We start from the raw sequence: 22,099 nt of genomic DNA on the forward strand, positions 1-22,099 counted from the left end.
CGTCCAGCAAGATCGCGCACCATGTCACAGAAATTGAATCTGAGACGGGACAAAACATTAGATTCAGATCATGGATGTCCATTCAACAAAGAAACTGTGTGGCATTTCCACGTCAGTATGACCGCAATTCCAGCAAGATATTTTAAGCGTCCAGGAAAAAAAAGAAAATAGAAAAAAAAAAGCAGTTGTCAAGACATGAGAGGTACAGTCTGGTACAAGGGAGGTGTATATAATGTTGCCTTGCTGGAATTACTGCCAATGTTAGCTGGACGACATGACTTGCACCGGTGCTACAGCCTGTTAACCACTACTGCATCATTATGTGTAATCTGTATCTTAGGCAAAGTGACTTTTACTACTAGGTAATAACACTTAAAGAGCGGTTGTCATGATCTAAGAAACAAACATTAAACTTATGGATTGCTTGGTAGCATCTTGTGGGTGTTTTCATATCATTAGTCCTTTAGCGCATAGCAGAAGTCTGAGGAAAAAGTATTTGTTCTTTTCACAGTAACTCCAAAAGCCTGACTCGGCACGTGTCCGAGAGCCCAGGGAGAGCAGAGCACGAGCCAATTGATCACAGCTGTCGGTCAGGGGTCCCACAGTGGACATCAGGACCTTTTCTAAGCTTCAAACTCCTACTAATAAAGTAATGATTCAAAAATGACTATCGACACACCAGGATCGTGATAAAGTGTTGACATGATATTTCTGGAGAACGACTTTTGAATGGTATTTGAAGGCAGTTTGAAAACACCATATAGCAAACTGTAGTTTTTCTGACTTCTGCAGTGGGTTCAGCCAAGTTGTGGTAGTATCTATCTGCACAATGAGAGGGTACTTAAGGGCTGTCTGGGCATTCAAACCCAACACATTTCTCGGCAAAAAGTGCAGATTATCTACCCGATCTTGAAATACTATTAGTTATTTTTGCTCACTTTGGGATTTGCTCTTTCACTTACTGTAAGGTAGTACTCAATGCAAGGTGCTCTGTCAATATTTCCAGTAAAGTCAATTATACTGTGACTGCAGCACTGCAGACCACCAACCCAGTAGCAATACTGTAAAACAAGTTAGAGCTGCCGGTAATTTCTGCAGCCACCTTCTTACACGTTGTGTCTCTGTTTGTTCAGACTGAGGGACATAATAGAAGTGCAGCAGGGAAAGTCAGGTTGACTGGTGTGCTTTCATTGCAAAGTCTTTCTGCTCTACCAAGTATTTATACGACTTTTGCTGTGTGGACACACTTGTTTGAGTGTGTGTGTTCGCTGATGTGTGCGTGTTTCTGTTGTGCTTGGGCATCTTTGTGTATTTGTGTGTGTGTGTGTGTGTGTGTGTGTGTGTGTGTGTGTGTGTGTGTGTGTGTGTGTGTGTGTGTGTGTGTGTGTGTGTGTGTGTGTGTGTGTGTGTGTGTGTGTGTGTGTGTGTGTGTGTGTGTGTGTGTGTGTGTGTGTGTGTGTGTGAGAGAGAGAGTGATTGTGTGTGTGCATGCTGCTTTACCCTGGCAGACCTTGCTATGTCACAGTGACCAGAAAGCAATTATCGGTGTATTGCCGGTTTGAGAAGGGCCTCCTACACCCCCTTTTTCCTGCTGTGAGAGAGAGAGAGAGAGAGAGAGAGAGAGAGAGAGAGAGAGAGAGAGAGAGAGAGAGAGAGAGAGAGAGAGAGAGAGAGAGAGAGAGAGAGAGAGAGAGAGAGAGAGAGAGAGAGAGAGAGAGAGAGAGAGAGAGAGAGAGAGAGAGAGAGAGAGAGAGAGAGAGAGAGAGAGAGAGAGAGAGAGAGATGAAAACCACATGAGAAATGGGAAAACAAAATGATGAAGAAAATCAAGAAAAAAAATGGACTGAGAGAGAAGAGAGACTGTGTGAAGAACAACCAATGAGGGGAGAGCGAGGAAAACAAAAGCTTGAACGCAATGTCAGGCTGACATTTCTGGATCGGTTTGAGAGCTCTCCAGGGCTACAGCCAGCGCGCCCTGCTGCACCTCTCTGAAGGACCCTCACAGACAACTTTCTCAGTATACACACACACACACACACACACACACACACACACACACACACACACACACACACACACACACACACACACACACACACACACACACACACACACACACACACACACACACACAAATACACAAATACAAGCACACACTTGTTTGGTACGCTCCACTTTCTGCACCATACAAACAACTGAGCAGACACCCACTGCTTTTTTGTTTTGCCGAACAGCAAGAAGAGGCCACTGCAAGTCTGGTTTTACATAAAATCTATTGGGTAAAGAAAATGTACGAATCAGAAATGTGTTACGACACAGCGATAGTTGAACAAGACGTTAACAAAGCTCTTCAATAATTTTGTTAGATGAAGCTTTCAGTAAAGTGAATCTCCAATGCTACAAAGAAGCTTTTAATGAACAGGCTTTGTCTGCATGAGATGTCCTTGAGAAAAGGTTTTCAGAGCATCACATGGTGTCTATCACAGGAAACCTGCAGCGCAACTTGAAAACAACTCAGCTATAGCAGGGTTTTTTTCCCCTGTGCCTTCAGTTTAACAGAGGACGAACGACAATGTTGGTCATCCAGATAATGATTGTGGATACCACGGTAACTATGTGCATTAGCGTGTTGAAAGCTGAGGTCAGTTTGACGAAAAGTTATTTTTTGTGACACACACAGCGTTTTCTCAGTATCTCCAGTTTTTCACCGTCGGGCTGGAAACTTAAGAGCTTTCCTCTTGCGTGATATCTACTCCTGCCTGGAGCTGCATTACGTCCACCGCTACAGTCTGACAAGTTACTAGTCTGACATCAGGTCTAAATATTGCAGTTCAGCATCTTCCAAGTCTTTTTTTTTTTTCTTTTTTTTTTTCAATTAATGTATTAATGTATGCTCCAGCCTAGAAAATCTGGTAAATTAGACGGTGTGGCTGTGTATCTTTTCACAATCACAACACATTCACATTCAAACACTTTTAAATCAAAACATGCTGACCTTCCTTACTTACACAGTTGGTACACAGTATCATTTATTTTTATCTGCATATCGGCATTTATTTTGTGTTTTTATTCTATATTTTTTACTTCCTAGTTTTGTTTTGTGTTTTTTTGTTTGTTGTCCTGTATATTTTTTTACCAATGCCATAAGCGGAATAATATCTCCAAGAAACTGAATATTGTCAGCCGTGAGAACATAAACTTCAACTAAGTAACATAACTTCTGTGAGTGTAAGAAGTTATTGCAAAATTAAAGCCAGGTCATCCAAGCCACTTGTGATGCTGTAAGTGTTGCATCTCTCTATAGAGACACCAAATAAGCGTTTGGATCATTATGTGAACCTCCACTTTCTCTTTGTACAGCGAGATGACAAATCCTTTAAGAACATAAACCAAAAGAAGCCAAATGTGAGTTAGACTTCATATACTGTAGGTGCATGCAGCAATACAGAAAGTCATTGAAAAGGTCATTATTTTGTCAGTTCTTTCCACACTCAGAATGATGAACTGAGCTGGTTTGCTCGGCATACCAAAGAAGAAATTAAAAAAATATTTATGCAACTGTGACGTCAAACGTGCTCAGTCAAGACAATCAGTTTGAAGAAAGAGCTGAAGACATATTTTTATGCCCCTGCTTTTCATTAACTTCCAGGTTTAAATGTTATCTTGTGAATGTTATCTTGTAATTGATTTCCATTGTCTGTGTTTTAATATTGGTTTAAAAAAAAAAAAAGTTTTTAATAATTTAATTCAGATTTAAATACTGTTGTCTGCCCAAATCTCAGTTTTGATCACGAGTGTTTTAACCCTTCCATTTAAATTACTTCTTTTTTTTTTTCAATCGATTTGAATGCCCTACCCTTTCTTAATACTTACATTTCCTGTGGCAGACACCAGTGGACGCACATAGATGGAAAGAAGCAGTTGCGATACTTTGCATCATTCACACAACAACGACAGACTGTGGCGTGCTGATCCAGAGTTTCATGGTTTTCTCCTCAAGCACAACATTATGCAGTCTGTCTTCCTCTGCACACACCCTGCTCCATTCCACACAATATTTCCTCCTTTTTTGGTTTTGTTTTTTAACGGCTTCCCTATCTCTCAACTTCCCACCTTTATTTTGTAGCCTTGCTGTTTTCCTCACTTCTCCCCGGCACCTGTTGTTTTGTGATACACTTCCTTCTGTGGTCCTCCCCCTCTACCTGTTGTATTGTTTTCTCTTTTTCCACTCTTGTCAGAGTCTAGTTTCATTTGATATGCAGGGTATCCTCCTGTGCTCAGTTGTAAGTAAATAATGTGATAGAAAACACTGCTGACCTTCCCGATTGTGTTTCTGGTTTTGAAACCTTGTCTGTCTTTTTCTGTAAATCGTAGTTTTATAGCCTCTGGTGGCAAGATGGGTTCCAGCGTTTGTTGCATTCATCAAGATGCAGGTCGCATTTTGTGATTTTTGTTTGTTTGTTTGTTTGTTTTACTGCAGCCTCACAATGTAAAGCAAACTTGTTTTTGTGTGTGTGCGTGTGTGTCTGAACAGAGCTGAGCGAGGAGCTGCGGCGTCGCAGTGTGGAGATTCAGAAAAGGCGAGATGAGAATGAGAGTCTGCTTCACCAGCTGATGTAAGTGTCTACAGTATGTGGCAAAACACACACACACACACACACACGAAAACACGTGTGCAGATGGGGACGCAGGTGGATTTGGTATTTGGAATATGCTGGGTGAAGAACAGGTCACTGCAAAGTTGGCTTTATGGATAATTTCGTTCAACCAATCAATGCTGTCGACTCGGCTCCACTGACCCCGCCCAAACCAGGAAGTGCTCATGTTCCACATACCAGGCCCACTAAGCTGCAACAACAGAGGGTTTGACTTGTATACACTCACACAAAGGTCTAGTCAGGGCTTTAGGACTTCAGAATAAATATGCCCCTGTGGCTTCTGAAAATATGCTGATGATGAAGCTCCACCAGTCCAAAGATTTTTCAACTGCTCAGTCTTTTGTCTCTTTTCCTTCCACCTAAAAGCCGAGACCTGTGCATACAAATACACACAGACGGAGAAATAAACATCTACACCCACAACACATATTCTACAGAGTCAAATCTCGGCACTGTTTTGTGTCAGAGCAGCATGTTTGAGCCAGTCAGCTGTAGGATGACAGTGAGACATAACATTTTGGACTGACGTGCGTGGTGACCAACAGCTCTGTGATCCCCTGCTGTTTGCTTATTTTTGTTTTTTTTGGTCACAAGACCTGGAGAATAGAGTGCAAACATGATGGATTAGGAGACAAGTGCTGGGGCAGAGGTGTTTGCCAGAAGGATTGGAGCCAGAGGGAAAAGGAAGTCTTAAAACCTGCTAAGATGTATAGTTTGGGGACAGTGACAAAGCTGGAGGTGGAAGCGATGAACAGGATTTTAAAGGGAAAACATCAGAGGGACAGCGAAGGTGGAGCTCTTCAGAGATAAATCTTGAAGAAGGGAGGCTGGGGTGACTTGAAATAGTGCTGAGGAGAGATAGTGTGTATGTTGGAGAGGGTTCTAGAGGAAGGTATTTGGATGTATTAAAGGACATGACGGAAGTGGTTGGTGTAACAGAAGAGGAGGCAGTTGATGTAGAGTAAGATGGAGACAGCTGCTCCGCAGTGCCAAGCCACAAAGAAGTTACAATGGTTGCTGTACTGGTTGCTTCAAACTTGTTACACATGTTCAGTTTTGAGATGACTTTTAATAATTCTGATGATTCCTTAATATTTTTTCCAGCAACATAGTCAGGCCCAAACATTTTAGTTAGTACCCCTGAATTCCACTGAGTGCATGCTTAAAATGCTTTTCCTCCTCTGCATCACGCCAGTTCCCAACAGGAGGCTTTCAGAAACGTTGCATATTTGGGACTGTTTGGCCTCTGATTCACTTGATTTTCCTGCTTTTCTGTGCTTCTATTATAGATCAGTGTAAAACCATTTGGGATACAGTTGTAGTTTGACCCTTCTTTTGTTTGTTTGTCAGTTTGCTGAAGGTATTGGATTCTTCTTCTTTGTATTTGACTTCCACTTCAGCATAATCTTCTCTGTACAACTTCACACATTTCTTCAAAAACATGATGGCGTTGCGTTGATGGTGCTGATGGTCCAAGTTTCTTCGATGCCTCTCAAATGCAACAAGGCTCATCTGGTGCAAACACGAGTATTGAAAATACAGAGAGTGTGGAATGGTTAGTAATGAATTATGAAATCAATAGACAAAATAATCTTCTCCTAAACATTTTTTTCTGTATTTTGTTGGGGAGGTAAAATTGCTATTCTATGATTATGTTGTAATTTGCACTATATAAATCACCCTGCATTTTGCTTACAGTACAGATCATAAGCTTAATATCTGAAGTGAGGATTTTCCCTATGAGCTGATGGGACTCAAACCAAGCTGAAACATCCAAGTGCGCATCAGAGTCCAAATATGTTTTCTTCTTGACTGCACAGTCGTTTGAGCTTCACTTGGGCTTGTTGGTCTTTCTGTTCATAGTTTGTCTGTTCTTGCTGTGTTGGCTGTCAAATTGTCCAGAGGTGTGAATATGTTGTATTCTTTTGCTGTCGCTCCCCTCTGTAGCAATGTTTGTGAACGTCCTCCATGTGATCAAATTTCATTTAGTAGCTCTTTTGGCCACCCTCCCTACAGTCTTTCTATATCAGACACAGGCAGAAAACATGCAAAATCCTCCTCTGAATACTCCTGCTCACCTGTGTTGTCAGACAACGATTATTCTGAGTTGATGATTCACAAAACCCAGGAAACCAAAGCTGCAATCTGTTTGCTTGAACACACATTATAGTGCTCTTTATTTGGAATCTTAGTAAATGCAGCCTCAGGTGATCTTCTGTACTTTCAAACACTGTTTTTGACATGAAAATTATGTTTTTCATCCTCGATTTGAAGTGTATTGTGGCCACCCTTAAAAAAAATGTGATTGTACGAACTAAAGCCTGTTTCTATGTACAATATGGACAAATTATCACAAGTAGACAATAAATTGCAATCCTCAAACAAGAGAAAATCCAAACCTGTCAGTTTTGAAACAATATCAAAAGCAGTGCACTCCTTCATGAGCAATATTTTGCAGGCTCACTTTCAACCTCTTTTACAAGCACACAAATACTTGTCGTGGTCACTGCAGGTTTATTTCTGCTTTCTATATTTTTTCCCTCGACCTTCTCAAACATCGACCTGAATAAATCATTCCATATTTGGTCTAATCGTGACGATAGTAATATTTCCACCAGCTTGTTTGTTGCCACATTTTGTTATGCCGTGCAGTTTCAATGCTTTTAACCTCATTTTGATAATATAACTCCTGACATTTGGTTCCGAACCATTTCACAAGTGTACACACAGAAAGCGGGATACACCCTCTAGATAAAGGGAGGAGATGTTAAATCTTATTATCTACTTCACCTGACAGGCTGTAGATGAAGCATTCATTGATTCCATAATGTTTCCTCTCTTTCCCTTGGTAACCTACCAATCATTCTGTCTCATTCTATTCCTTTTTTCCCTTCTAAATGACTGATTTCTAGATTTTCTCTCCCAACCCAAACAGTGCTAGTGCTGCCTCCTTCAGTTACATGATAGATTACGTCCTGCAGAACGGGTTTGGGAGTTGAAATACTGCACACATACATTATATATAGAACTTGTTGCAGCATTGGTTTTTGGTGTGTACATGTATTGTGGTTGCACCTCATGTGGGTGGACTTACCAAAGCTATGCCACATTCAGTTTATTTTTGGTTTCTGAGTATTTTTGGAAGATCGAGTGTCTTTATTCTGTAAAACACTGAGATTATACATAAAGACACAAAAATACTGTCTGCTGTTGTAAATGTCTCTTATGCCTCTTAATTGGAGTACGAGTTGACGTGGAAGACCTCAGATAAAGCATTCCTTTGTGGCCGTCGGTCTTATAATTTTCCTTTTTTCACTTCAATTTTGTTCTCTTTTGTCTTTCTCCTCTGCTCATCTGTTTGAATTTTCTCTCTTTTAATCACATTTTTTCAAATCACCATCAATTCTATAGTTTTCTTCTCTTTTTTTAAATGCTTCTTTGTTTGGGTACCTGATTTAGGTCAATTAAATATCCTGTTTGGTTTCAAGGTAAGTCAATGTGATAGATAAAAATAGATCTACACCTACCTATTCTTTTTAGTGCAAATTTGTCAAAACCCTAGTTTGACTTTTTGCTACATACACGTGTGCGAAACAAGTACATCCACCCAACACAGGGGGATCAGTGCTGAGACAGGGAGGATGGAGGGGATGTTTGCAGTCTCACGCGACCCACCCAGACATATGGACATATGCTATAGGGAGAATCAGCCTAAAGGCCATGTTGCATGAGTTGTGTGGGGAGGATCAGGCGGCCATGCTCAAGTCTGTGACTTTATTACAGGATAAGGAGTCTCTGCGTGCGTGTGTGCATGCATGTGTGTGTGCGTGCGTGCCTGAACATATGGGGACTTGTATTTACTACAATTGTGAGGATCAGGCTCTGTTTACGCACTCTTATTTTGGTGAGCTTTCATCCCTTTTGCAGCTATTTTACATTTTACTGATAGATTAAGGTTAGAACCACAAATACAGTTACTGTAGTTAAGTAGCAGCTTTGGTTGACATCAGAGTAAGTCCAGAAAAAACCTGTCTAAAAAAAAATGTCTGTGTGCATGTGCGCGCACGTGTGTGTGTCTCCCGTTGTATAACATTTATGCAACAACTTCAGGTCTAGTGAATCCCACTGACCCCTCAGAGTGGCAGCACTGGTGCAACTCTTAATATTAATTAAAAATGCAGAAGTGGATGAGACTCTTTAATTAAGTGCGGTTTGTGCTGTGGAGCCTCTCAATCTCAAGGCCAGCAGGGAGATGATTATGCCTGCTTTTGTCTCAAGTTGAATTGACAACTGTAATGTCTTTCTGCTTTCCGGTCTTTCCCCTAAAAAAAACATCTCGGAACTCAGCTGCTCATGTGTTGAGGCTCAAGACCTTCCTTTGTTGTAGAGTGTGGGAATTTTTATTTAACCATCGATTCATCTTTATTTACACTGGTTATAAATACTTACTCATGTTCCAGTTAGCTTTTAGTTTTCATTGAAGGTGTAAATACAATGGCAGGAGGTGGGCGCATGGGTGAGTATTACTCGTCTGTTTTTATTCAGTTTTTAACTGTGTAAAGCACTTTCTGTTGTGTTTTATTGTGCAAAAACTGTTATATAAATAAAGTTTGATTTGATTTCAATTGAAACAATAACAACAAAATAATAGTCTGTCAAACATTTTTGCAAATATCATCAAATGGGAAGCTGTTTCACTTTAAGGACTCCATATGAAAATCCCATTATAGACTTCAGACTATAAGCACAGTAATAGATTTTGTATTTCATAGAATGACGAATGGCCTTGTAAAAACCGTGACTTCTATGAATTTCTTTGACATATGAGAGCCCAACTAAGAAAAAAGAAAAAAAAATGTTATAGGCATTATTCTATTTTGGGAGATTTTAGCATTTTTAAAAAAATATTTTTTTTTACAGAAGTAGAAAGCTTGACAAAATTAAATTGTACTCTGTATAATGGCCATAAGCATTTCTTTTTGTTTCATTTTATTGTTATTCATGTGACGTACTTTCGATGTCCCAAACTTCGACTTACACTCCTTTCTTGCTATATTATCAGCAAACAGGCCAGGTACTTCTCTTCCATACGCCACGCATGGCAGACAGCCAAGCGAAGTCTAGACAGAGCTCCAGATGGGACGTCTGAGTTGATCGGCTAACTCTCCTTTCACTGTCCGGTTGAAGCGGATTGGTCACCCTCTCCAGCATCTGCCGTTTGTGTTTGTACTTGTGCTTGTTTGTGTGTATGTGCTGTACTCTTTCAGCTTCCTTGTGCATCTTATCGGTTCCACAACCACCTTCTAGCCTCTGATGCTCTTTCCAGCTCAATAGGACAATAACTGTTTGTATGCAGGAGGAGTTGCCGTGACAACTGGCCTACCTTTGACCCTCCCACCTCCATCCAGCGTCACACTTTCACACCTGTTGTATTTCGGTGGCGCCAGCCTGTTGCTTTTGAAACGCATATACACTTATGTTTTAGGGGCGGTCTGAGGAATTTTTCTGATCCGAGCGTGCAATCTGATCAGCATGCCAGAGGGACACTCAAGGGCAACTTGTTTTGTCATCAGTGGTTCCACTCACATGCACACTGTTTAGGATGTCGGAGCATGCCGGGGATCTTTGGGTTGTGTTACACGTTCACTCCTCAGGCATGTGAATGGAGATGCCTGCAAATTTTATGTCACTTTGATCACCCAATTTAAAAGTCAGACTTATGGCCACTGGACAAATCTGCAGCAGTGCTGGGAAGTTATGAACTCGGCCTTTGGCCGCTTTGACAGCATTTGTCTGTGGATCAACAAGAGCTTTGCCAACCTTGTATCATAACATGGAGATGATATGTACGTATGTAAAAGGTGTCGGGAAGCTTCCTACTGCTCTCTGATTGGCGGGAGACGCTGAGCTCATTCTTTCATCAGAGGATGAGCACGTGGATGATCCAACACAGACGCGGGCCCGGTTGAAAGGATGGATTAGAGGGAAGAGAGGGATAGTTGAAAGATAGGATGGACGCACTAAGCAAGGGGGAGAGATAAAAGAGTGGATGGTGGAATGAATGAAGGTCAAGAGAGAAAGAGCAAAGGATTGATGTGATTGATGTGATACAGCTTGTTTTCATAAGGCTGATGCATGCCAACTGCTCTCTGTGTGTGTGTGTGTGTGTGTGTGTGTGTGTGTGTGTGTGTGTGTGTGTGTGTGTGTGTGTGTGTGTGTGTGTGTGTGTGTGTGTGTGTGTGTGTGTGTGTGTGTGTGTGTGTGTGTGTGTGTGTGTGTGTGTGTGTGTGTGTGTGTGTGTGTGTGTGTGTGTGTGTGTGTGTGTGTGTGTGTGTGTGCTCGCACATCGCATTCAAGCTTTGTGTCAATGTGCTTTTTTTGATTATCGACAGTCGAAGATCTATTGAGCTAAGGGTCAATACGAGGACCCCGTTTCCCACAAGAGCTTCTTTTGCCATTTCAGACGCCCACGTAGAAACATTTTTTTTTCTTCTGTTTGTACCTGAGCCTGCTGTTTATCTTATGTTAGATAAAATCATTCACAGTCCTCTGGGAAAAAGAGAATCTTCGTTTTTCTTTCCCTCATTCAAAAAAAGTCTTCCTTTTCTAGTTTCTCTGGCTGTTAGGGAGCCCCCCCACTAGCTTTGGCGTTTATCATGTAAGCACACACCGCTCAATAAATGCTATTTTCCTGAAATGGTGAGAGCTTCTTTCCCTCTCTTGTGTCTGTTTGGTATTTTGGGGACGAGAGACCCAGCGGGGTGTCGTAGGCCTGTTGCAATTTTACTGTTGAGATTCACCGTGTTTTGGACCGTCCGCCTCCTCTGTGCTCCCCCTGGATCAACAGCAAACTGTACGCGCATTTTCCTCCACTTTAATCTGGAGAGGCGCGCCCACGTGTTTTACTCGCTCTGTTTCACTTTCATGACACAGTCTTTGATTGGTTGACACGTCTAATTACACTGAGAAATATATCTGGCCGAGAAGGTAGACTTAAACTTGATTCTGTTTAGCATTCACAACAGCTGATTACCTTTCTTTTACAGCCAGCTGAAGGCTGCAGAAATGTGTTCCATCTGCAGTCTGTAATTTGAGTGATAGCTGTTGTCAAGCTGTGATTATGCACGCTACATCTAGTGGCGTTACCTTAATTAAAACCGGCACAATGAGGAAAACCTTTTCTCTCCCTCTCATGAAAAATGGGCCGCATCTTGTTGCAGGTGGAGACGGTGACATCCTGAGGTCACACAGTTCACAGAATCTGTTCCATGGGAAATTAAATAACAATTAAACTGATTTATGCTTTTCACACCAAAACCCTCATGCTGAGATTTTAACTTGCTTTGACACACCTTCCATGTGAACACTGGCTGCAACGTCTGCACGCAGCTACAAAACTACCCAAAATGCCCCGCCACTCCTAAGCTGTGCTATTCACTTGACTGCACATTGAAGCCCGAGCCTTTCATAAGAACACGTCTAACTTCTGTCTCACTCCAACAACTCCCTCTTGTTCTCTCGCAACTACTTTTTCACCACTCTCATTAAAAAGGAAAAAGAAAAAAAACAGAGATCAGAATGTAAAGAACACTGTAAACGGTTGAGGGAGACGGGAGACAAACTGAAGCAAGATAGAGGGACCAGGAAAAGGACACGACAGACTGCAGAGGAGGAACAACATGTTGTGACGAACCAGGCATAATGCAGACACACTTACAACTGTCAGTGGCTGTAACAGCCGAGGGAAAGAGGAGGTTGAAGACGAGAGCAAAAGTGCAAGACTAGGCGAGAATAAATTGCATGGAAGGAAACAGTGTGGTGAGAAATGCAAAGAGGCGTGTGAGTGTGTGCGTGTGCCTGTGCTTGTTTCTGTCTGTGGCCAACGTTTTTCCAAGCATCACTGACGAATAATAATATTGCTGTTATTTTTTTTAAAATAGCCTTTCCTTCCTGCCTGATAGATAGATAGATAGATAGATAGATAGATAGATAGATAGATAGATAGATAGATAGATAGACGGACAGACTTTTTTCATGGAGTTTACTGCCTCTTTTGTTTAAATCCCCTTTAGTGAAATGCGAAAATAATTCCACAGTTGTCAGAAGAATCTTTAGGATTGGAAGTGAAAACAGGCCGTCTGCCTGTGAGCTCAGACATGCAGGCTCTCTCACTCTGTATCCTCATTGCGTGTGGTTGCAAGGTCACAGGACTAGACAGCCGGTAACACACACACACACACACACACACACACACACACACACACACACACACACACACACACACACACACACACACACACACACACACACACACACACACACACACACACACACACACACACACACACACACACACACACACAACATATTAACTGATCATGCCGCCAGAGAGGGGATTAGGCTGAGAAGCCGACAGGGTTAGGAGGGTTCGGGTAAAGTCTGTGTGCGATGTGTTTGTGCACAGAAGGAAAGAGTACCACATCCTGTCATGGCACGCAGAATTAGAAATAAAAGTGATTTCGAATTTACTTTCTCAAGAACCAGGCAGCAACCGCGGAAGGAAGGCGAGGTGATCTCGCGCACATGTAACCGGTGTATTTTGAACTATAAATATTCAGAATTACTTCGGAGGAACACCGCATGGCAACCAAGAGCACTTGTCAAACCCAAGAAGCACAGGATGCTTTCTTGAACTTCTGCTGATCCCAGAGGGCGAATTCATTGTTAAACTTGGCTGCTTGCACATGGACACTGAAGCGTAGGAGTACACAAAATACTAGTTGTGTGGAATTGATGTCCTGCTCAAGTGCTTTCCGGTGACACTTGAGATTTTGAAAACATACTTTCCCTCTGCGTGAATGTGAAATGCTGGCGGAGAGGATGTGAATTGCGTTTAAAAAAAAAAAAAAGTACTGTTTTGTTTTCATCTGTAAATCGTCACCTCTGACTCAACAAACACTGAAAACTGAGTATCCATGCCACGCACTTTGTGTCTCCAGGGAGCAGAGGAGACTGAGAGAGGAGCAGCTGTCTCAACAGGAAAACTCTGAGAAGGAGCACATAGAAGAACTACTCAGGTTTGCTGATCTCCACTATTCCTTTCTCTCGACATTTGCGTTTCACATCAAGTGAAGTATTCCCAATATTGTCTCACACTGCTTTAACTCGTTACACTCGTTCTCCTCCTAATCACTTGCTTTCCCTGCTTCGTTGCTCCTCGTCATCCCTATCCTCCCAGAGAAAGGTGTGTGTGTGTGTCAGCACCAGCTGAGATCTGCTGCTGGATCAGAGGAGATCTCAGGCCACATAAACTGCTAGTGACACAGCAGAGTCTCGTGTGAGGCTGTTGCAACAGATGGAAGCACTTCTTTGTTGGCGGGGAGTCATGTTACGCACGCACACACGCACGCACGCACGCACGCACGCACGCACACACGCACGCACGCACGCACGCACGCACGCACACACACACACACACACACACACACTCATCTGTGCACAGAGGCACACAGATTCTGTAGACATGCAGAGGTGCGGTGGCACTTCTGTTGGAGCACATCGCACTAATACACAGGCGAACACATGTGTCTCACAGACACACACACACACACACCCAAGCCACATGTGTGGACAGACAGACAGGGCCTCTCATCTTTCCGTGCAGGCGTTAGATGTATTTAGGGTGTGTATTTTTTCACATGGTATCTGCTGGTATTCCTTTTCTGAGCCACCGGCAGCCTGGTGTGTTCAATTACACTGTCGATTTATGTCCCTTCCCACAGAGTGGTCTCTGATCTAACCCTTCTAGCTTCTATACAACCCAACATATGATAGTGCTCTACCGGTGGGGTGGAGGCTATTTCAAAAGAGATGAGTGGTTAGGGGGGCAGGGAGCACCCCTGTAGCTGTGAGAAAATGAAATGGGAGACGGGGATTCACTGAATTGTTCAAGCATTTAGACTTTAGCTGCCTCAACACATTGTTTACTCCTGGGGAAAACACACGGGTTTAGATGTGCTTTCGCTGTAGTTTTATTTCATACATTGACCTGAAACAGATACTGTTCTGACCAGAATACTGATAACGCATGATGTGGTACTTGTTTAAAAAACAAAAAAACAAAAGGCTTAATGGTGAGATGAGAAACTCTTTCTGTGTTAAATAGCATAGCTACAACCACAGACCAGAGGAGCTGTTGGCCATTCCTCTTCATGAAAGTCACGTCCTTATTACCATGACCTTAAACAGAATCTCTTCACATTTGGCATGTTTTGATTCAGATAAACATTTATTCAAAGATAAACTGATTCATCTTTGATGGTCGATTTTTTTTAAGGAAACTGTTGCTTCAGGTTTGTCCTTTTTGGTTAATGTAGTGCTTCAGAGAAACAGATTTAATCTATTTCACACATAAACACTCAAGCTTTCATTTTATATTGCTTACATTTAAGGGCTTAACTAAATATTATATATTTGGCCTGACATAAAATTGGAGAAGTGTGTGCGTTCTCAGTATTACTATCTGTTTAGTAAGACTGGTTTGGGTCAAATACTTTACTGGAGAATTAACGGTTTGCAACCTACATACTAAACTCGTTTTAACATGTACTTGTTGCCCGGTCACTACTGGCCTCTATTTGCTTCATGAATCATGAGTGTATTTTCAGTTGTTTAAAATGGGCAAGTTCATAATCTTTTCACAATCAGATAAAAAAAAAAAAAAAAGGTCTTCCTGGAATAATTCGAACATCCTGTACTTGTATTCACCATTGGAGTGACAGCGCCTTGCAAATCTGCAGCCTCCAATGATGTGTGAATGTGTGTGTGAATAGGTGAATGTGATGAGCTATGTAAAGCGCTTTGGGGCTGTTGTCATCGACAAGGCGCTATCCAAGTACGTCCAGCAGTCCAGTTTGTACCATTGGACTCTTTGATCTTCAGTTTCTTTTCAACAGGTTAAAAGTGGAGCTGGAGCAGAAACACAAGCAGTGGTTGTCATGTCAACAAAGGTGCAACAGTGTGCAGGAGCAGCTGTTGTCTCAGGAGCAGAGGGAGCAGCAAATGAAGCAGAAGTACTGTGCAGCTGTGGAGGAAGTGACACAAGAGAGGAAAGTCCTGGAGAGGATCCAGCAGGAAACGACGGAGCTGAGGAGAGAGAGGTCAGGACTGTGATTGTCTATTCTATTCTATTCTATTCTATTCTATTCTATTCTATTCTATTCTATTCTATTCTACAGTATTATTTATACCAATCTTAAAATGGTCATTGTCCTCTTTGTGATGATACTTGAAACTTCTCTACGACATGAACCGTCATTAAAAGAAAAGACACATTCACTCCCCTGACATTAGATAATGAAAGTGTTTTTCTTTGTCGTCCTACAACAAAGTTCAAGGACGCTCAGGCCTTCCAATGAAATCCACAACTGACCGATCATAGCAGATTATATAGCCTGAAGCTTTGTGCGCCGGGGATCCACGTTTGGTTCAGATTCACAAATCAAGATCCTCCCTCGGTTCTGAGCAGGGACAACAGAATCACCTCCAGATAATTCAGTCAAGCAGGATGACTGGCTGGTGACCCCAGAGCACAAAACACTGCTGTCAGGTTGAATCCTTGTTCTGCTGGAATAATCAATTCAGCTCATTCCACTGCAAGAAATAAAATGAAAAACCTTTGTAATCCAGGGAAGCATTTCCACCGTAAGCGGTAGACTTTCTTTCTTTCTTTATTAGTTTATTTAAGAGGGACAGAACAGAGAGCGTTGTTACAACAATAGCAACCGATGCCATGTCCATGAGCGATCCAGCCAAAGGCTAATTTGCAGACCCGGTCCCCTAAATATCTAATGAACTCAACCGTCTTCAGATTTCCAGTGTTTCTTCAGCAATCGATCAAATTTACATACTTCTGACAGCAGTTGATTTTCAGACAGTAATTGTTTTTTTACTGTTGTGGATGTGATTATAATGTGTCATTCAGGCAAGCTCTGAGCTGAAATGAACATGTAATTTGACGACTTGGATGTTATCCTGGGTAACTTGATAAAGACGGGAAGTGACAACAAACACCACAGAAACACGTTTTACAATGTGGTGTGAGAAGGATTTTCTTTACTGTGTATTTCCAATTCCTCTCCGATGACCTTTAAACTCTGTGATGCTTATTGCAAAAAGCCGTGACATGAAAATGAAAGAATAATATTTGAATGTACAAAAAGAAACTCCAGAGGATGCAAGGCTTTTTTTCAGTAGTAGTTTGTTTACTCAGCAGCTTGTTTATCCATGGAATAGATTTAAGACTTCAGAATAGAAGAAAATCTTTTAATTTAGTCCAGGAATGTCTGATATGTGACTCTGTTTTATGTTTATGTTTTATGTCATTTGATTTTATTGGAGCGTGCTGTAACATTTTTCCAGAAACTCAAGCAACTTTCTAAACATCGACATGTCCCCCTACTCAGTGTGTTTGTCTTTGTTTGTTTTTTAATAATCTGCACTTTTTTTTTCCTCTTCATGAAGAGACAGCAGTGAGCATTATATAATAGAATAGATAGCTGATGTAAGTATGATGGTGGAGGCTGTATGAAGTCCTTTTATTAAGCAATTTAAAACCAGCGTGAAAGGGCTTTTTTTGCTGCAGACTATTGAAATTGTAGATTTATTTTTACTTCAGTTAATCCTTAATTTTCGGAATATTGACAGAACCACGTTTGTCAACAAAATGCTGAGCTTAAAAAAAGGTTGTTCTTGGGGCTTGCATTTTTTCTTCAGTTCACAGTATTTAGTGTAAATGTAAGACTTCGTGTGGCACAGTCGGATAACCAAGCATGTTTCAATGGCAGTTTGGGTCTGTGAGTGTGGCCACACCTGAGGTTTGATTGAATTTTGATGAAGTTTTGTGTGAAGGTGTAGTTTCATTTTTTGAGGCGGGATTTTTGTCATCTCAACGTCTTTGAGAAGCAAGTCCCATTCCACTTTCACTGAAGGCTCCTGCAGCCAGTTTTAGCAGTCTTATAGGTTGATTGGATGGATGGATGGATGGGTGGATGGGTGGATGGATGGGAGGGAGTTGCCGTGACAATGGCAATCTAGGAGCCTCTCTCACTGTATGACTTAAGTTGACCATCTTTAAGGCTCAGCAAAAGAATCAAGTTAAAATTTGCTCTTCTTTGGTCTACGACCAGTCAAAATCATGCAGCGTATGCGCAGTGTGATTACTCTCTATGGGCCAAAGCTGCCAAAGTTCCTTGAATACGAGACATAAAGGATGATTATTCCTTGTTCTTAACATTTCATAAGAGATTGTGGATTTTAATTTTTTTGCAAAAATAATACCAAAATACAAAGCACAGAATATAAAACATGGGGGGGGGGGGGGGGTTCTTGGCTTTTACAACATGTTTTTAATTGTCTTCACGTGTGTAAAATTCCAGTAAGAGAAATGGGCTGGATTATTGACTCCACACTGCTCCAAGAAACTAGGAAGGAACTCACATATATTGCACATTTATACATGTAAGACTTTCTTTTTTTATATTTAGTCTTTCTGGTAAAATTGGGGGATCAGTCCTCCTCGGCTGATGGCCCATGTGAGGACAGTCTGTTCCCTTCCTGCTTTGGTCTTTCTTTTATACCGTTCTTGCACAGTTTTACATCACAGATTCATGCTACACTTTAACGCTATCTTGCTTTTCTCCATTCCTCCTGCGCTTCCTCTCACAGCTCGCTCTGGTTCATCTCCCTCTGTCCCCCTCTGTCCCCCTCTGTCCCCCCCTGACCCCACTGACGCACACCACCAAATACACACTTCACCCTTTGTGCCACCGTGACACCAGACCCTGTTCCAGCATCTTGGTTGCATAATTTCACCAGACACATACATCATCCTTCCGCCCTCAAGTGTCTGTTTATGCAGTTGGAAGCACCGTGACAGTACTGTGGTTAATTGTTCACTAGAGTTTAAATGTGTATATCACTGAGAACAGTGCCCTTCACCAGGTAAACATTTATTAATAAGAGCTTTTAATATTTTTGAGCTTTTTCTATTCCCTTTTCATACATGTAGTGTTTATTCTATGTTGTTCAATGAAGCTGGTTTCTGCATTTCAAGTTAAATGTATTTTGAGTCTTGGAAAATGTGATAATTCAGTTTTAAACTAAAATAATGAACACCAGATATAACATGAAAAGAAAATTTGCATTAAAAAAAAGCATATAAACAACTACCCTTAGGATCCGTCAATCTTCTGTACTGCTTCAGACATTTGCGGGTTGAGAACTATGGGTGAAGGCAGTCCATTCTGGATGAGACGAACCACCACACACACACTCACATTCACATCTACAGCAATAATCACCAATTATCCTCAAATACATATTTGGATTGTGGAAAAAAACATCCATTTGTGCACAGGGAGAACATGCAAACACAGAAATGCCCCCGACTGGAAGGAAGGAAGGAAGGAAGGAAGGAAGGAAGGAAGGAAGGAAGGAAGGAAGGAAGGAAGGAAGGAAGGAAGGAAGGAAGGAAGGAAGGAAGGAAGGAAGGAAGGAAGGAAGGAAGGAAGGAAGGAAGGAAGGAAGGAAGGAAGGAAGGAAGGAAGGAAGGAAGGAAGGAAGGAAGGAAGGAAGGAAGGAAGGAAGGAAGGAAGGAAGGAAGGAAGGAAGGAAGGAAGGAAGGAAGGAAGGAAGGAAGGAAGGAAGGAAGGAAGGAAGGAAGGAAGGAAGGAAGGAAGGAAGGAAGGAAGGAAGGAGTAAATGTAGAGAAAAGGACGTGGGAGGCAGGGAGGAGGGATGGAGACCGTGACTGTGGTTTCAGTGGTTTCTTCACACACTGTCTGGCTCTCACATGCACACAGCCTGGGTCGCAGAGGACGCACGCACGCACGCACGCACGCACGCACGCACGCACGCACGCACGCACGCACGCACGCACGCAGAGGCATAACATGACAGCCTGCCCTGATTCAGTATAACTGACACAAAGTTAAAAACATAGCGACAGGGTGAGTGAGGAAAAGGGGTAAGAGGGAAAAAAGAGTGAAAATGGCAGAAAGTGGAGAGAGTAAAAGATTTAAAAGTCAAGAGAGGTCAGGAGTATCCGTGTGCTTCCTCATCCATCTGTTAAATGTGAGAGGACTTGTTTCAAGTGGTTTCCAGCAGCCAAGTTTTCGTGACAAAAATGATGATCTCTGAATCCCTGCGGTCTGTCTATCCACATCCAGAGACATTAAGGAGTGATTTTTTATTTTTTTTTCTTCTTCAAACAGGCTAATAAAAGAGTCGAAAAGATGAATGTCAACAATTCATCCTTGAGATAAGGGTTTCCTGTGTTCACTGCTATCTCTTTCTATTTTCTACCATGACCGTATTGCAAAATAACCCAACTGGATGGATTTTCTACTCTATCACCAACATCTTTGACTATTCCAAGCAGTTATTATTGTTCTTACTAATTTTGCTAATATTCTTAAAAGTATTTCTTTCATTCACTTAGTTACTCCCATTCATGTTTCCTGACAGTGTACACACAGCCCATGGAAGGGAAAATATATAGTATATGATATAAGTTATGACTTAAGTTTATTGTTTTCCTTTTGTCAACAGAAAATGTTCAAAATGTACAGCTTTTTTTTTTTTTTTTAAGACCCCCAAGCCTGGACGTGACTTTTTCAATCATCCAGTTGGGTTATTTTGCTATATGATCGTGGTAGAAAATAGAAAGAGATAGCAGTGAACACAGGAATCCCTTATCTCAAGGATGAATTGTTGACATTCATCTTTTTGACTCTTTTATTAGCCTGTTTGAAGAAGAAGAAAAAAAATAAATTCAGTATCATCATGCCCTCTCACTTTCCACTTAACGTGTGAATGCACCGATGATGCACTAGAAGTACTTTGACTATATTTTTCAACCTGAATCATGTAACATCATCAGCGTATATAGGAAAGAATTTCCCTCTGAGATTCTAAATGTATTTTCTATTCTATTCTATTCTCTATTACATATGTAAGAAGTAAACATCTGTCAAAGTAAATGTTGGATTTTGTCTTTGCACTGGACACAAATGAAGTGTTGCGGAAGGTCTTTTTGTTTTCTCTTTCACGTATGCTTTATCAATCTTTTCGCACATGAACTCACAACAAATGTGAATTTCAAGTCATTTTACATTTCCTCATTAATCTTTTTATAGCCACTTTAATAGGAAGCCATGCTGCTGTTTTTGCCTTCATATCTGTAATGTCTTTCTTTCTTTCTTTCTTCTTTCCTGATGATGTTATATCAAACTTTCCTGGGTCTTGATTTTTATTACAAGCTCATTTTTATTAGCGGTTCATAAATTCATGTCACATTTTTACAGGCAGTTTATGTACGCTGTGAAAGTCTGAGAGTTTGAGAAGTTTCTCGACTTTGAAATCTTAATCACCTTTCCAGGCGGAGAATTTGTCCCTGACAACTCACATGGAGGAAGCATGATGTCAGCAGAGATTCCTGTCACCCGTTCATCTCCGTTGTTGATTCATAAACAGTGCAAACCATTTGGGATCGCCCTTGAGCGTCGCTGTAATAAAGTGGGCATCAGTGGAGTCGGTTGTCTTTGTCTGCATGTGCACGCAAAGATTGTATCGGCACCAAGTGGAAAAATTGAATGTGTCTTTTGACGAGGTAGCAGCCGCCCATGCTGCACACACACACACACACACACACACACACACACACACACACACACACACACACACACACAGACACACACACTCCCTGCACACGCATGCCTGTCCTTAAAAGCAGCCTGGCGTGTGAGTGAATGAGAGAGTGCTCCCAGATTTTCCCATCATTCCTCCCTGTAATCCCCCCAGACCTCCTTCTGAGGGCTGAATTTGCACGCTCATGCTCCCTGGGGGGTCACACAAAAACACACTCACACACATGCACACAAACGCACACTCACACAAAGGCGCACACACTCTTAACACACACGTGCACACGCAGGCTCTAAGTTCATTTACAAACTTCTGGCACTTTACCTTTGCAGGAGTCTGCTTTTTTTGGCAATGCGGATTTATTAGTGAGTGTGACACAACGCAAGCACTTCAACACACACACACGCACACACGCACACCCACACACGCACACACACACACACACACACACACACACACACACACACACACACACACACACACACACACACACACACACACACACACACACACACACACACACACACTAATACTGGATGCATCAGCAGGTTTGTCACATTTCTAAAAACGGTTCAGCTTCTTAAAAGTGTAAAATCCTCACATCCAGGGATTTTAACGGGCAAAAATCAAACTGGAAAAGCTCCAAATTATGCACACAAATTTTACACACATAGGCACCTAGAATAGTCATAAGCTCTGTCAAAAATCTGTCATTTTAAAAGTATGCATACTCCATG

The 22,099-nt window shown here is 41.7% G+C and overlaps 1 protein-coding gene across 1 annotated transcript in view; it reads left to right on the forward strand.

Annotated features, from left to right (window-relative positions):
- The window catches only part of lekr1 (Leucine-, glutamate- and lysine-rich protein 1), a gene marked incomplete at both ends in the record, with an annotated part of 48,290 nt that overhangs the window by 20,291 nt on the left and 5,900 nt on the right, over positions 1-22,099 (forward strand). Inside the window, 3 exons of the mRNA XM_080459698.1 lie at positions 4,535-4,616; positions 13,658-13,735; positions 15,614-15,817. Coding sequence (XP_080315824.1) covers positions 4,535-4,616; positions 13,658-13,735; positions 15,614-15,817 — 364 coding nt within the window. The remainder of the gene's footprint in view (positions 1-4,534; positions 4,617-13,657; positions 13,736-15,613; positions 15,818-22,099) is intronic.

This window comes from Lipophrys pholis (genome assembly GCF_963383615.2).
Source record: "Lipophrys pholis genome assembly, chromosome: 3".
In the NCBI taxonomy this organism is placed as follows: Eukaryota; Metazoa; Chordata; class Actinopteri; order Blenniiformes; family Blenniidae; genus Lipophrys; species Lipophrys pholis.